Genomic DNA, 15,782 nt, shown 5'->3' on the forward strand with positions numbered 1-15,782 from the left:
ATCACCAATTATAGCGAAAACATAGAAAATGAGAATTACTGATGTTGGGTCGATATATTGTCGTCAGGTTATCCGGGACTGACTGAACCGTCCGCGACTGTCTGAACTGTCTGTGGGAGGTTCTGCTCACGTCTAGTACATTCTCTGGGTCTCCATTCCTTAACCCATTAAACTCCGATGACAAGATGTCTTGTCATTTGGTCAAATAAAACAAAAAATCATAAAACACCAAAATGTTTGATCAAACACCAGAAAAATATGACGTCAGTCCTCGCTTCGCTCGCGCGTCATATTTTTCTGGTGTTTGATCAAACATTTTGGTGTTTTATGATTTTTTGTTTTATTTGACCAAATGACAAGACATCTTGTCATCGGAGTTTAAGTCAGTCCCAGATAACCTGACGACAATATATCGACCCTACATCAGTAATTCCCATTTTCAATGTTTTCATTATAATTGGTGATGTTTACGAAAACCTTTTTACATTCTTTACAAAAACCAAATAATTCGCTCGAAGGATGGCATAGGACATTTGAGACACAGGTTATTGGACACCACCCTAATATTTGGAGTTTTTTTTCGACTGCCTGAAGAAAGAACAAAACTATAATAAAGTCAAAGTCGATCATTACTTGGCTGTTACTTCATCTCAACCACAAAGAAATAAAATATCGCGACTCTTCTGAACGGATAAAAAACATTGTAGAAAGATGTCCATCATATGGCAACCAATATATAGTTTTAAGTTTAGTTTATACTAATTTGTCATTTTCAATAGTTCTATCATTAGAGAATTTGAACTATTCTTAATAAATACGAAAAGATATTCTACCTTGTTTTTGTAGTATCTTAAATAAAGTCTATGAAAGAAAATATTTCATTATCAAAGATAAAAGTATGCTAAATCAAGAATGAAAACACAAACTAGTTATATATTTCAAATTGGAATATTTTTCTTTTTCTTTTTTGATGAATTGTGTAGATTGATGAATTGAGCGTGTGGATGAATTGTTGTCGGTGAATTCGCCTTGACCCAAAATTACCTTTGGAGATAATAGATAATGTCAGAATATGCATTTCACTGATTATTCGGTCACGTGTGCCTTTTATATTAGTGGCACTTGACCAATCATGACTAAAAGAGGTTGTTTGAAGATGAATGTTGTTTTAAAGAAAATCTAACTCGGCAATAAAGATCGATATTTCTCAAATCACTCGACCCATTATGGCCGCCAGGCATGATTTTCTTCTTAACATAGCAATGAAGATAAAACAACTTAAACAACAGTCACTCATACCAGTTCAATTGCAATTAAATTAATCAAAGGACTATTAATGAAAGCACAGTGAACTGCGATTGCCTTATTGCAGTTGATAATGGAATCACACAAAACAAAATTTAACGTTTATTTCTATGGACATTATTCTATCGAAGACATATTCAATGATTGAACGGAGACACATCAATGATTGAATGATTTATTCCAGTTGGTGGTGAAATGACACAAAGTTTTATGTTTATTTGATAATCTATTTTATATGTAAAGTTCTTTTCACATTTATTTATACATATATTTGAATATACAAGTATTGGTACAAATGGATCATATCAGAAAAAATCAATATGTAATATTACAAATTAGACCTTCAACATATTAATCCTGAATGGATCGGCCCTCACGTTGATAAATGATGCGCGATATCCGTTTATTCGTTGATCTAACTGACTTCCTTGGTTTAGATGGCTCATGTCCAGCAATGAGCTGCGAGAGGACAGTTTCTATGTGGGCTTGTTCATCTTGTAGACGATTTATAAACTCGCAGATACTTGGGTGAGCCTTGCCAACGACTACTTGAAAGCGCCGATGCCATACTTCAAGGTGGTTTGTCGTTTTCGGTTCTTCTTTCTGGATTACACGGTAATAATTATACACTCCATACCCCCGCCGGTGGAAAACGGCTTTGTCCATGATCCACGACGCAGAGAAATGGCGAGGCAGGATGTACTGGTTTCGTCGACTGGTACTTATAGTATCCGATGCATATTTTTCTGGTGTGTGTAATTTATGAAAGGGTCACATTCAGGAGGCATATCTGAAATAAGCTCATGAAAGGCTCTTGAGATGGGGGAACGAAAGCCAAAGATATCCACAAACCTCTTCTGGAAGATGGCTGGAGAGTTCTTGGCATATTATCCGCGACGTCCCTTCCAAAGTTTCTTTGGCGATGCGCCTAATACTGGACATCGATTGCTGGACCTCAAAACCTTGCAGGATTTGGTCCCCATGTATATTGTGAGCTTTTGTAGTTACTATCACATCATCAACAGATACACCTTTTCCCGAACAGGCACGGTCCTCGCAGCGCCAGTATATTTTTTCCTTAACACACTTGTTTTTTGTATAAAGAAAATCTTCGTATGAATTTTTATTTCCTCCTTTTTGAGCAACGAAGACTTCTGCCATGTTTTCTTTGTATTGTATTCGAATGAATGTAGTTCAAGAATTGATTTTGAAATTAGAATATTTACTTTATGTACAGTCAAGAAAGTTTCTTCCTCCTTTTTGAGCAACGAAGACTTTTAATTCTGCCATGTTTTCTTTGTATTGTATTGTGTCATTTCGACATTCTGTCGTTTCGATGTTCTGTCTTTCGACATTGTGTCGTGCACCGGTCCTGGGTCTACGACATAATCACATCGATATCTGAAGTTTCGACATTTTGTCGCAGTCGACATTCTGTCGTTTCGACATTGTGGCGTGCACCGGGATGCAGTGTTGCCGCAAATCCGGGTGAGCATATCCGGAATGGACTACATGGCAACTTTAGGATTGCCAGATAGCAAAATTCATCCTCCGTTTATTATGATTGGGTAAACCTTAGCCAATAGAATGTCGATAATAAGGGCTTGCCTGGGAGTGACTTTGTCTTTTGTAATACATCTGTCCTCACAATTCTCTTCTAACCAGTGTCACAGTATTTCTTGAACAAAATAACCCAGTGTCTCACGAACACTCTTTGATTAAACACAGAAAAGAAACACTAATAATGTCTCATACAGTTTTCTTAGCCATAGAGTAGATCATAATAGAAAACGACATTTCAAATGGATAACTTATTTGTTTTAGTGGCATATGTTTCTCTCTTCAATAATGATTTTGAGAAAAAACCATAGCGCTTGTCAAAGTTACGTAGTGAACAGTACGTATAAGCCTGTAATGTAACAGCCTTAAACATTCCTCTTCGTCGAGATGTAGCTTTGATATATATTTTTAACTCTATTATCAGACTATCTGTTCTTAGGAATTAGGCAACAGCATATGCATGCATGCTTTCCCCTTGCCTTGCCCTGCAATCGTCACTTATGAGCATATAAACAGTTAGAAGTCGGTATAAATCAGTTTGTGCTCACAGACTTAGATATTATATCTTATTATCTTCATTTTCTTCATCACTTTTCTCTCTAACGTAATGAAAAATGATAATAATATTGTCTGGCACTGTATGGTTAAACTTAAGCGTGATTTTCATCACTGCCGTCGTTACTTATGAACAAATCCTCGCTTTCCACATATGTATTAGATTCTTCATTTCCTTCATCATGTTCTGAATCATTTTCATCACTTACTTCGCTGTCATCGTCACTGTTGTGTACATCATCACTTTCTGTGTCATCAGATTCATCAAAGAATGTAGTGAGTTCCTTTGGAAAGCTCGAGTTCGCATAAAATCTGGCCCGAAAGTGGTCTTCCTGTGCGAGTGGCTCAAGCATTACACCTCTGTAAACTTTACTGACAACATAAATAAACACAAAATGCAATGGTAATGGTGTGGATATATTAAAAAATACACGTATATATTCTCTTTATATTTATTCAAGCTTTACTTTTTTAGAAATTGACGAGAAACTAATTTATCCGGAATTTCCGATTCAAAAGAGCATCGCCGGATGTTTGACGTAATCACGTCCGACTGGTGTTCCCGCCATGCAGCTAGCAGACGAATTCCGGATTTGCGGCAACACTGCCGGGATGGTATTACTTATGGAGTCAGGTATCCCTCACTAAGCTAGAACTCAGCACAAACACTACAAAGCAGTTAATGAGAACACCCAATTTTTTTATTTTTTTAATTATTATTGTTATTATTATTATTATTATTATTATTATTATTATTATTATTATTATTATTATTATTATTATTATTATTATTATTATTGTTATTATTGTTATTATTGTTATTATTGTTATTATTGTTATTATTGTTATTTATTATTATTAATAATATTATTATTAATATTATTATTATTAATAATATTATTATTATTATTTTTATTATTATTATTATTATTATTATTATTATTATTATTATTATTATTATTATTATCATTGTTATCATTGTTATTGTTTTTATTACTATTATTTCTATTATCATTATTGGCATTAACATTTTATCATCATCATCATCATCATCATCATCATCATCATCATCATCATCATCATCATCATCATCATCATCATCATCATCATCATCATCATCATCATCATCATTATTATTATTTAACATAAATTAGATGTGATGTTACTTGCCTCAAACAACCATGAATAAAAGAAATATCCAATAGTAAAATTGAATGACCAATCCCTTCCTTTGGACACAAGCCAACCTGTGTCTAATTTCTTATACTCACATGCCCTTATAGTGAAAATAAACATAAACATGCTAAGGTCAGTAGCAAGCACAGATTTTAATCAAAAGAAAAAAAAATAGTTACAGTCTGCAGGCAGTAAATAAGAACCTTACTTGACTACACTTGCCCAACATATCTCATTGCTACCAAGGAATCATTGATAACTTCTAAACCACACAAAATAATGTATTTAGACTAACAATAGGGTGCTCTGAAACCATCCCCACAGAATATCTACATACAAAAACCAAAATCCTCCCTACAGAACAGCATATGAAAATGATAGACACTCAGCACAACTACAACCACTTGAAAGAAGGCAGATTATACTACACAAACATCTACCGTTTACCACAGTCATAAAAAAATCATACTCAGATCACAGAACAAGCACTCAAATACTGACCACCAAATTCCCTACTCTAACAAACTTACCTAGACAGCTATACAAAGAAATCCCTCCTGTATTAAATCACACTAGCATGACTGTGTTCAGGTTATCATCTAGCTTTAAAACAATGTCAATGCAGCAAAGGTCTGGATACAGAAGCAAATTATTCTACGTACAATCACCACATAGAAGACTTTGAAGACATTCTACATTAACCTACTCTAGCCTTAATAGACAACAAACAATATCTCTTCATCAAGTGATTTGTGGGACAATCATGTGTCTATTGCCTGTTACTGGGAGCTGTGGGTCTCCTGAAAGAGAGACCTGAAGCCATGGATTAATTGATGTATTTCCAGATTAAACTGATCTTTTATTTATATCTGCCGAGGTTCAATATGTTGCGAATAAATTACCAAATTAGATTCATATGGCATTGGTTCCATATTGATTATTATACTTTCAGCTTTCTTTTGTCTGACATGGTATTTACATTACAGTAATCCTGTACTCCTGTGGACACTATCCCTTGATGGCTAGTTTGGAAGCCTCAAGTAGAATAACAGTTCAACATCTAAATCATACTTGGGACAGTCACCTTTTTGAGGTACCTCTTTCAACACATCCCAAGTCAGCGCCAGATACAATGAAGGTGGAAGGTTCTCAGGAAGAGTATAAAAGTGATCTACTGAAGAGGTAAGACCATTTCCTGCCAGATTTCTAGAATTCAATTTATTCTGATATATTGTTGCAGTATAGGTAAAAGTGACCATGTACCACTTGAATTTCACTTGGAGGATAGGTGTCAGAGTTGAGAAATGAGTTATTCATGCAAGGCAGACTCAATTTTGGGAAATTGACTTCTTGGGTTTGAGAAACTTCTTTGAAGAAGCCAACTGGGAAGAATTCATGGATATAGCTAGCACTGAGAAGTGGGAAGCTTTCTATTCCTTTACAACTTGAGTGTGAATAAATGTGTGAAAAAAAAAAAAAAAAAAAAAGGAAAGTGATCAACTTAACCGAGGCTGTGTGATGGCTAGATATGCTAGAAAGAAGTCTTGGAATAAATGGAGAAAGAGGGTACTACTAAAACAAGGTAAAAACAAGAAATAGCCAAATAGCCAGGAATGTTTACACTAGAAATAGAATGATAATGCAATGATTTTTGCCTTAACATTCACCAAGTAGAAAACCTGCAATCCCACAGTGGCTAACAATGGTACTTAGGCCCTCACACAGATTTCTTTGGTTTCTTTGGGAATACACTTGGGACTGTTATCTGTGTTGTATTGGTGTGGGAAAGTTTCTATGTCATTGGCTGAAAGTGGTAGGAGGGGAACAGTCACTGGTTATCAGCTCTCCATGAGGGAAAAGATATGAACATTTCTGTTGAAGGTGATAGAAAGAGGTCTTGAGGCCAGTCCTGAAACTGAGTGTGAACTTTTCAGTGAGACACCTCCTGATGGAGGTGAAAGGATTGATAGGTTTTGAAAATTGGCAGCTCTGTTGTCCATCTTGCAGGAGCACCACATAGGTCTCTTAATCCAACATTTGCCAACTGCCACTTGTGTGGACGTTTGGGCCCAGGACAATCCACTTCAGGAATTGGTGGTGTTTTATGTCTTGGGTCCAAATGTCTGGACAAGTGGCGGTTGGCAAGTGTTGGATTAAGAGACGACCTAGGTGTACCAGTCATTGCCCCCCTAGAAAGTGAAGAGAGACAGAAAGGAACTTTGAAAAGAGTAACATTGATAGATTCAGAGGTGAACCAAAATTATTCCTAAGGTTTTTCAAGGGTTCACTAAAGCACAAGGAAGGGATCTCCAAGCTTATGGTAGAGAGGGAAGTTTTCAAGGAAGCATCGGCCCAGGCTAAGATATTGCTGGTTACCTGAAACCTAACTTGCAATGTAAGATCTTCTGGGGCTGAAGCTAAATTGCTTACCTGATATCCGCCGGTAGCACTCTTGCAAGATCGACAGCACCCATTATCAAAACCTATCAACCCCCTTATCTCCATCTGATGGTGCTGCCCTGACAGGCTGACAGTCTCTGAACCAAGCCCAAGGCCTTTTTGAAATTTAACATCATTTCCTCCACATTTTCACATATAGAAAGCTAACAAGTGGAGACTACTCCCCTCCTGCTTCTAGAAATTAGTGACACAGAAAATCTCACAATAATGCAACAGACAACAGTCCAAATCTTATTCCCAGAGAGATCTATGGGGGCAGGAGGTCAAAAAATTTTGCCAGCCACTGTGGGGATACAGATTTCCAGTCAGTGAAAGTTGAGGCAACAATTGTTATTATATTAAATGATCTATCCATTTTTCTTTGATATGTTATATTTGCAGGAGGAAGAGGAGAGGTTCTTCAGAATCTGGGAACATTGGTGAGCTATCTTCTTCAGATTTTGTGTAATTTGGTATGTAGAAGAAAATCTTGGAAGCTAATAAAGATTTCGAGGTACTGAACATCATTATGTCATGTATATCAGACAAAGGAAAGACCTGATTCATATGTGATTTATGTTTAATGATAAAAGCAACACTCTATCCAGTGTGATTGATAGAGTAAAGGATGGTCCAAGTTACCTCATTTGCTTTTGCTTTCTCTGAGACAAAAAATATAATGCTTAGATTGATAGTGATGAATACACACACACACAAATCATACTCCACTTTGGTTATTTTTTTTTAATAACTTGTAGTCATACAGTACTTGGCATTATATTTATATATGTGCATAATTTTACACTTGGGTTAAATTTCATGAGCCACTTTTGAGATGATTGATCTAGTCTGTCTAAATCACCTTGAATATCCAGTTGAGTTCTCATTTACTATTCTGTAACTAGAAATCTAAATAAATCAATTCACTACCCATCTCTTGCAGGAGACCCAATGTTCTCAAGTAACAGATGGTAGCCATTGGATTGGCCCAGAAGTTACTCCAGGAAGAAATGCTGTGTTGTTGTCTGGGTAAGGTAAGGGTGGTGGCAGTATAAGATGTGCTATGTGTTTTTTGTGTGATGGTTGTTATTCATGGCCAGGCCTATTTTATATTGGTATTGTTTTAATGTGTGAGGTGGTGAAGGATAGAGTAGAGGTAGGAGTGGAGGAAGAATGGGGGTGTTTCAAGGAGGAAGTGACAAGGTGTGCAAAGATAGTATGTGAAACAATGAGGATGGAAGAGAATAGAAGGAAGGATAGTGAATGATGAGATGATGAAGTGAAGAAAGTAATAGAAGAGAAAGAAATGAGCATTCAGGGTCTGGCTGCAAAGTAGGATGAGAGAAACATATGAGGGGTACAAAGAAGAAAAAAAAAAGAAGCAAAACAAAAGATAAAAGAGGCAAATAGAAGAGCAGATGTAAAATGGGGTAGTATGACAGAAACATTTCTAAGTGTCAGGAATGTAGGGGATGTGGGCCTGGCTGAAAGCAAACTCTAAAAAAGTTTGAATTTTTTATTTGTTGGGCACCTGAGAATGGGTAAAAGCTTGGGAGGTGGTGGGAGATTGCTTCCTCAGTTCTTGAGGCAATATGTGAGACAATGGCAGAGTTGATGCTTGAAATGTGTGCTCCATGGTGATAAGTCAGTTGATGCATGACATGGGTCCTTAACGGGTAGTGTGGGAGGTGGCAAAATACTCATCAAGGGTGCTCCTATGGTCATCAGTGTCATGGTGTGGGACATAGCAGGAGATTGCTCCCTCAGTTCCTGAGTCTGTCTGTTCATGGTGAACCCCCAGTGACCTTCACATTCACTGGGATCAGGTCATGACTCTCACGTTAACTCTCCTTTGGGAGACATTCAGCACAGCTTGGGGCTGCAGGTGTTCCAGGAGACTTGCTTTGTTTTACTCGACATGGCGGATTGGCCCCCAGGGTGCCGCTTTGTCCAACCAGATAAGGCCGGGTCATGACCTCAGGGCAGCCGATGACTGCCAGGTATTCGGTCCGTGGGGACACTCAGAGGCACCGACATGTCGATGCTGATGGGTTGGAATATATACATTGCCAGTGAGGGCAACTTCCACACAGAAAGTATAGTAAAAAGATGTTATGGAAGGAAGTTAAAGAAAGAAAGGGGAGGTGAGTTAAATAGAGAAGAAAAGGTAAAAGGCACAAATGAACAGGTGTTAAGAGAAGAGGAGGTGGTAAGTGGAAGATGGGCTGAGTATTTTAAAGAGTTGCTAAATGTAGAGAATAGGGAAGGATTGCTGGTACTAATAGGAGGCACTAAGAAAATGATGATGATAGGAGAGAACATTGGAGAAGAAATGAGATAAGATGAGGTGTAAGTAGTTTTGAAAATGACGAGAACAGGTAAGGCACCTCTGTTAAATGGGTGTCATGCAGAATATCTGAAGAATGGAGGTACAATAATAGTAAACTGGTTGGTGTGGTTGTTTTTGTGTGTCGAAGGGAGGGTAGAATGTCAGAGGTTTGGAAGAGCACCTATATAATCTAGGGAAAAGGGGACAAATATGAGTGTAATTTCAGAGGGATCAGTTTGTTGAATGAAGTTTGGGAAGGCATATGGATGGCTTTTAACTGAGAGGAATAGGGAACAGAGGGAGTAATTGGTGAGCAGTGTGGGGTTAGGAAAGGTAGAGGATGCATGGACTAAATTTTTGTGGTAAGGCAAATTTGCAAGAAAGCTGTAGCAAAGGTAATATATATATATATATATATATATACAAATATATATATATAAATATATATATATATATATACACTATATATATATATATATATATATATATATATATATATATATATATACCGTATATATATATATATATATATATATATATATATATATTTTTGTGCCTCTAAGAATTTGGAAATGACTTTTGACAGGTTAGATAGGAAGACACTGTGGGAAGTTTTGCAGATATATGGGATTGGGGGATAGCTGTTAAGGGCAGCAGCAGTCAAGAGTTTTACAAGAGTAGTAGAGTCTGAGTTAGAATGGGAAATGGAGAAAGTGAGTGAGTGCTTTGAGGTAAAGGTGGGACTGTGATAGAGACATGTCATGTCGCCATGGTTGTTCAATGTGTACATGGATGGGGTGGTGCAAGAGGTAAAGGCGAGGTTAATGGGCAGGGGACTGGAGATGATTATAGAAAATAGAGAAAAGTGGGAGGTGAGGCAGTTATTGTTTGTTGATAACATTGCACTTGTGGCAGGGTCGGAGGGGGGATTAAGGCATTTAGTGATGAAGTTTGGGAAGGTATGCAATAGGAGAAAGTTTAGTGTAAATGTAGGTAGAAGGTGGTGAGATGTATAAAAGAAGAGATGGGCAGTGAGTTAGAGGCTGGAAGAAGTGGATAACTTTGGGTACTTGGAGTTGCATGTGGCAAGAGAGGGAGGAGTGGAGGTGGAAGTAAATTGTAGGCTGAGAGAAGCAAGTAAATGCCTTGGAAGATTGAAAAAATGTCATGAGAAAAAGGTATTTGGGAATGGATGCAAAGAGTTAATAGTTAATTAAGGTTTATTCAACAAAATATAATACAATTTATATATACATATATACAAAATTTTTACAAAATTACTTGTTGTAAAGGGAGAGCGTGAAACAAAGCTTATGGGGAATTGCTCTCCCTTTAAGGAAAGAATTATTTTTATTTTTATTTTTTTGTTACATGTTAGTATGATACATACACATATACACACATATGTACACATATATACATATATACATACATATGTACACACACACAGAAAAACAGTTTTCCACATAGAGTTTTAGACACTTGGAACAAACTGGATAATGAAATAGTGTGCGCAAAAACCATTCACGAGTTTAAAAGCAAACTAGACACTGAGAGATACAATGGCGGGACAACACGAGCATAGCTCCCCTTCCTGCAAAATACAACTAGGTAAAAACTAGGTAAATACACATATATATGTATACACACACACACACATACATACATGAAGAGAGACTAGCAAAACTTGAACTACAGACACTAGAGCAAAGAAGAGAGAGAGGAAAGTTGATAGCTATTTACAGAATCATGAAAGGCATAGAAATTATTCATAGAGAGAATCTGATAAAATGGGATGATAGAAATACAAGAGGGCACGGAAAGAAAATCAAGAAAGACAGCTACAGAAGAGATGTGAAAAAGAACAGCTTTCCTCACAGAGTAATAGACAGTTGGAACAAGTTAGATGAGAAAGTGGTGTGTGCAAAAACAATACATGAATTGCAAAATAGTTTAGATAAAATGAGATATGAAGATGGGACACCACGAGCATAGCTCCCCTTCCCGTAAAATACAACTATACTCATTGCATTGAGAAATGGCCGATAGGGCGGAGCACTGGGAGTCCCCCTGTGTTGCCACATATAATTATTCTATAATTTTATTTTATTTTATAATTTTATTTTATATTTTTATAATGTTGACACATATAATTATATTATAATTTTTTGTCACACACCACCACTGAGGTAAAAATCAAAGCAACGTTTTCTATACAAAGTATTCGTTTCCTCGAGTCAGACATGACATATGAGCACTGGAGAGCGACGTTGCTGCTACATCTATTCTCTAGCCCCGCCCCCCTCACACTGCATTCAGTGTGAGCCGTGCGGGCCGTGTTATCTGTGGAGATGTGGCAACACCGGGAAATCTCCTAACCCCGCCTTAACGGTCACTTCTCGTTGCGCTGACTATAGGTAAATATACATATATATATATATATATAAATATTTTTGCAATGAGATACGACACGACACCCACTAACTGCGACCTCACGTAGGAATTGGGGTCACGTGTGAGCATCACATCTTGTGGGGGTCAGGTGAGAGGTGAGAGGTCAGGTCGATTGTTGACGGGATGATAATTGCTTACTGCACGGATCCAGGTCACCGTCATCTGCAGGAACAAGAAAAAAAAAAAAAAAAAAAAAGGAGCGGCAGACTTGGGCGGTACATGACAGTTTCTCCATGAATACAATCATGAAATGGACCTGAAATCTTCAATATACTAATACTTATAGATTAATGACTTTTTTGAATATCAAGAGGAAGTTATATGAAGGGGTAATTGTGCCCATAGTACTGTATAGGGTAGAGACCTGGAATTTAAGAGAGGCAGAGAGGAAAAGTTTAAATGTGTTTGAGATTAAATGTCTGAGAAGTATGGTAGAGGTTACAAGGTTGGATAGAGTGGGAAACAAGGAAGTGAGGAGAACAGGGATGGAAAAGGAGATGGCTGATAGGGCTGATGAAAGAATATTGGGATGGTTTGAACACATGGAAAGAATGAGTGAAGAAAGATTAGTTAAAGAGGTGTGGAAGGCAGAGGATGAGATGGATGGATGTGGTGAAAGGTGAAAATTGAGCAAGAGGGAAATGTCTGTTGAGCAAGGGAGGGAGAAGTCAGGAGATAGAAGTGAATGGTGAATGATGTATATAGGTGATACTGTGATGCAAGGAAGGGAGGGGATGGAGGATGAGGGTAGGGAGTGGTTATGTATGAATATTTTGATGCAGGCCGAAGGGATTTCTCCTTTTTTTTTTCTGCATGAGGGAATGGAGGGGGGATTGCCATTTAAATGAAGTGGCCTTGCTGTGGATGTGCTGTGTCCTGCTGCATTACTTCTGGCCCAGGACAGTGAGCAGACAGTGATGACCTGTCATCCATGAGGAGCTAAGATGAGAGGAATGAAAGGGCAGTAGATGGGAGTGGAAAGGGTTGCGAGAGGGTACTTACCTTTTGACTCGGCTACCTCCCTTGTAAGAGGGAAAAAAAACCTTAGTATACAGTTTTAATGTTGAAAGTAACTTGAATATTGTTGTGCTAGTATGGTTCTTATAGGCTAATGTCTGGAGGGGTTTGAAATAGTAGGAAACTTGGTGGTCTCTTGAAATGCTTCTTTTATGATCTGAATGAGTACATGTATTTTGTATAGATGTATTGTGTGGTGAAAATAGTAGGCTGTCATAGATGTTTGAGAATTATGCTGCTGGTGTAGTCTTCCGTTGCATTCATTTGGTTGTGCTTGTGTGATGTAATAAGATGGTGGAGTTGTAGTTTTTCAGTCGTTTGTTGGTGAAGGATAAGGTAGCCTCTGTGTCTTGCTTTGTCTTTCTTTTTTTTTTTTCTTTTTTTTTTTATTACTTTCCTGTTTCTGGTGTTTTGGATTTACAACTTGTTTTAGATAAATGTTTGTTTATGATATTTTTTTGGTGATGGTACCAGCATTTTTGTGTTGTGTTGCTCCAAGTGCTTCATATTTGTGTGGAGGAATTTGTTTATTCATTTATCCATTTATCAATTTTATCTATTTGTTATTATCATTTTTAAGGGAGGCTATCTGGGTGATTCAAATTGCTCTAGCTCCAATCATCACAGAGAAGATACTGAACACCCCATTCTATATTGCCCCTCTCTCACCCTGTCCAGCCAGAAGCACATCATATCCTCCTTGAGTATGAGCCAAAGTGGAGGCTGCTGTTGATTATCTATGGGCTGTTGTACTCTTGCAAGAATGACCTGGGGTAGTGGATTGATTGATTGTGGGTTGTACTCTTTCCTGTAGCCTTTGGTAAGTAAAAGTACTTTTAGTAGATTCATGCCATTGACTCTTCTTACCCTTTTCAGGTCTGCAATTAGCATACTATATTGGTGAAGAAAACAGCAAAGTTGTTTGCCTCTCTGATATATTTCTGTATGTGAAGACAATGAAATCTAATGGTTTCAGTAGTTCTACATGCCAGTATGGTAAGTATTTGAAAGTTCAAAAACCAGTCTTACAAAATACATTTAGCTCCTTGTGTACATGGGGGTGTTGTGGGGTCATGCATTGTGTTAGTGCTCTGGATTCTATATAGGTCTGTCTGTTCAGTCCTTACTTGTTGTCAAATAATAATAACTGCTGCTTAAATTTTCACTAAATAAAAACCCATATACCAACAGTATCCAACAGCAGTCCTTAACCCATTCAACTCCGATGACAAGATGTCTTGTCATTTGGTCAAATAAAACAAAAAATCATAAAACACCAAAATGTTTGATCAAACACCAGAAAAATATGACGTCAATCCTCGCTTCGCTCGTGAGCGAAGCGAGGACTGACGTCATATTTTTCTGGTGCTGTTTGATCAAACATTTTGGTGTTTTATGATTTTTTGTTTTATTTGACCAAATGACAAGACATCTTGTCATCGGAGTTGAATGGGTTTAAACCCTTCGATAGTTCTCTCAGGGAAGAAATATTGAAGTGTCATGTATTAAAATAGGTCTTTTTTATATCACTGTCTAATGGGAGGAGGTGAAGGAAAGTAGTTACCAATTGTTAACTATCCTCAAAGGAAAGAGTGAAGGAGAAATAGTCAAAGATGATAGGGATTTCAAGTCTAGCATGAAGACTGAGGCTTCTCAGAGCTGCACCTTCGAAAAATGAAGGTGAGGTTATTCATGGAATTTAACCTCTTCAATACTAGTAAAATTCTTGTATTTACCTAGTTGTATTTTACAGGATGGGAGCTATGCTCATAGTGACCAATTTTTGTATCTCTCCACATCCAGTTTATTCTTGAAATTGTGTATAGTTCTGGCATTTACTGTTTCTCTGTTCAGTTTGTTCCAGACATCGATCACTGTGTGGGAAGCTATTTTTTTTTTTAGGTCTCTTCTGTAACTGTCTTTCTTTGTTTTTTTTCGTGTCCTCTTGTTTCTCTTTTGCCCCATTTTAATAGGTCGTCTCTATCGAGAACTTCCATCCCTTTCATAATTCTTCTATCTGCACAGCATCGGCTGCCTGATGTATGATGATTTGATGAGGCATCACAATACGTGCATTGTGAAATATAAAGTTACAGCTATATTACTTGTTCTCTTTCATCCTGAATGTTAGTAACCACAGAATATGAGGATCACTCACCTGCAACTACAAAATGAATATAATCTAAATGCCAACACCAGCATTCTCATATACTCACTTGTGCTTCATGATGCTGACATCGTCATATGGAGGGGGTTAAAGACCAGTAGTAGGGGCATAATTCTCTTTAATATTTTTTCTACAGGACTACCATTTATAGGTATCCATTGCTGGTGTATTATGGCCAGAACAGTATTATGATCTGCAGGTGGTAAGGCATTGAATAAGATAGCTGTTCAAAGGAGCCTGGATACAATTCACTCATCCAGTTCATATATTTTAAACATGATCAGTAAGTGCCTGTTTTGACAGTGCATATTCAGTACTAAAATTGGAGTGATACAGAAATATCAAAATGATCTTTGCATGAGGATGGCACACAAAATCATGAAGCATTCCACATTTACTGGAGCTCTTGGTGGTTAAGAGGTAGGACACTTGCTTCTAGAGTAACCTGAGATCAAGCTGTGGGGTGGACATGAAAAATGTTGCTGGAAGCAAAGCTTCATGTAATGTATTATACGTACGAACCCTGTCAAGCTCACCTGATGCCGTATTTAGAAAGCACACACACAAAAAAACCAGTTCGGTACCCTCCTACCACATGCACACTACCCATACATTAAAATCTTATGTGTATCTACTTAGCCATGCCAAGGCACATCTGGGTAAAGGCAGGCAAAAGATAAAAATGCTTGGCCTTAGTGTCTACCCCAAAGATGCCTGACTAAGATGGGGGTTTCCACTGTACAATATAAAGGTCCAAGTTATCATCAGTTATTATCAATA

General features: G+C 37.4%; 1 protein-coding gene across 1 annotated transcript in view; it reads left to right on the plus strand.

Moving 5' to 3' along the window:
- Positions 1-15,782, plus strand: part of LOC143030789 (uncharacterized) — a 64,351-nt gene that overhangs the window by 14,890 nt on the left and 33,679 nt on the right. The window contains exons 3-5 of the mRNA XM_076194006.1: positions 5,583-5,778; positions 7,438-7,475; positions 13,712-13,831. Coding sequence (XP_076050121.1) covers positions 5,583-5,778; positions 7,438-7,475; positions 13,712-13,831 — 354 coding nt within the window. The remainder of the gene's footprint in view (positions 1-5,582; positions 5,779-7,437; positions 7,476-13,711; positions 13,832-15,782) is intronic.

This window comes from Oratosquilla oratoria, chromosome 12 (assembly GCF_046742065.1).
Source record: "Oratosquilla oratoria isolate Oo_2021 chromosome 12, ASM4674206v1, whole genome shotgun sequence".
NCBI lineage: Eukaryota > Metazoa > Arthropoda > Malacostraca > Stomatopoda > Squillidae > Oratosquilla > Oratosquilla oratoria.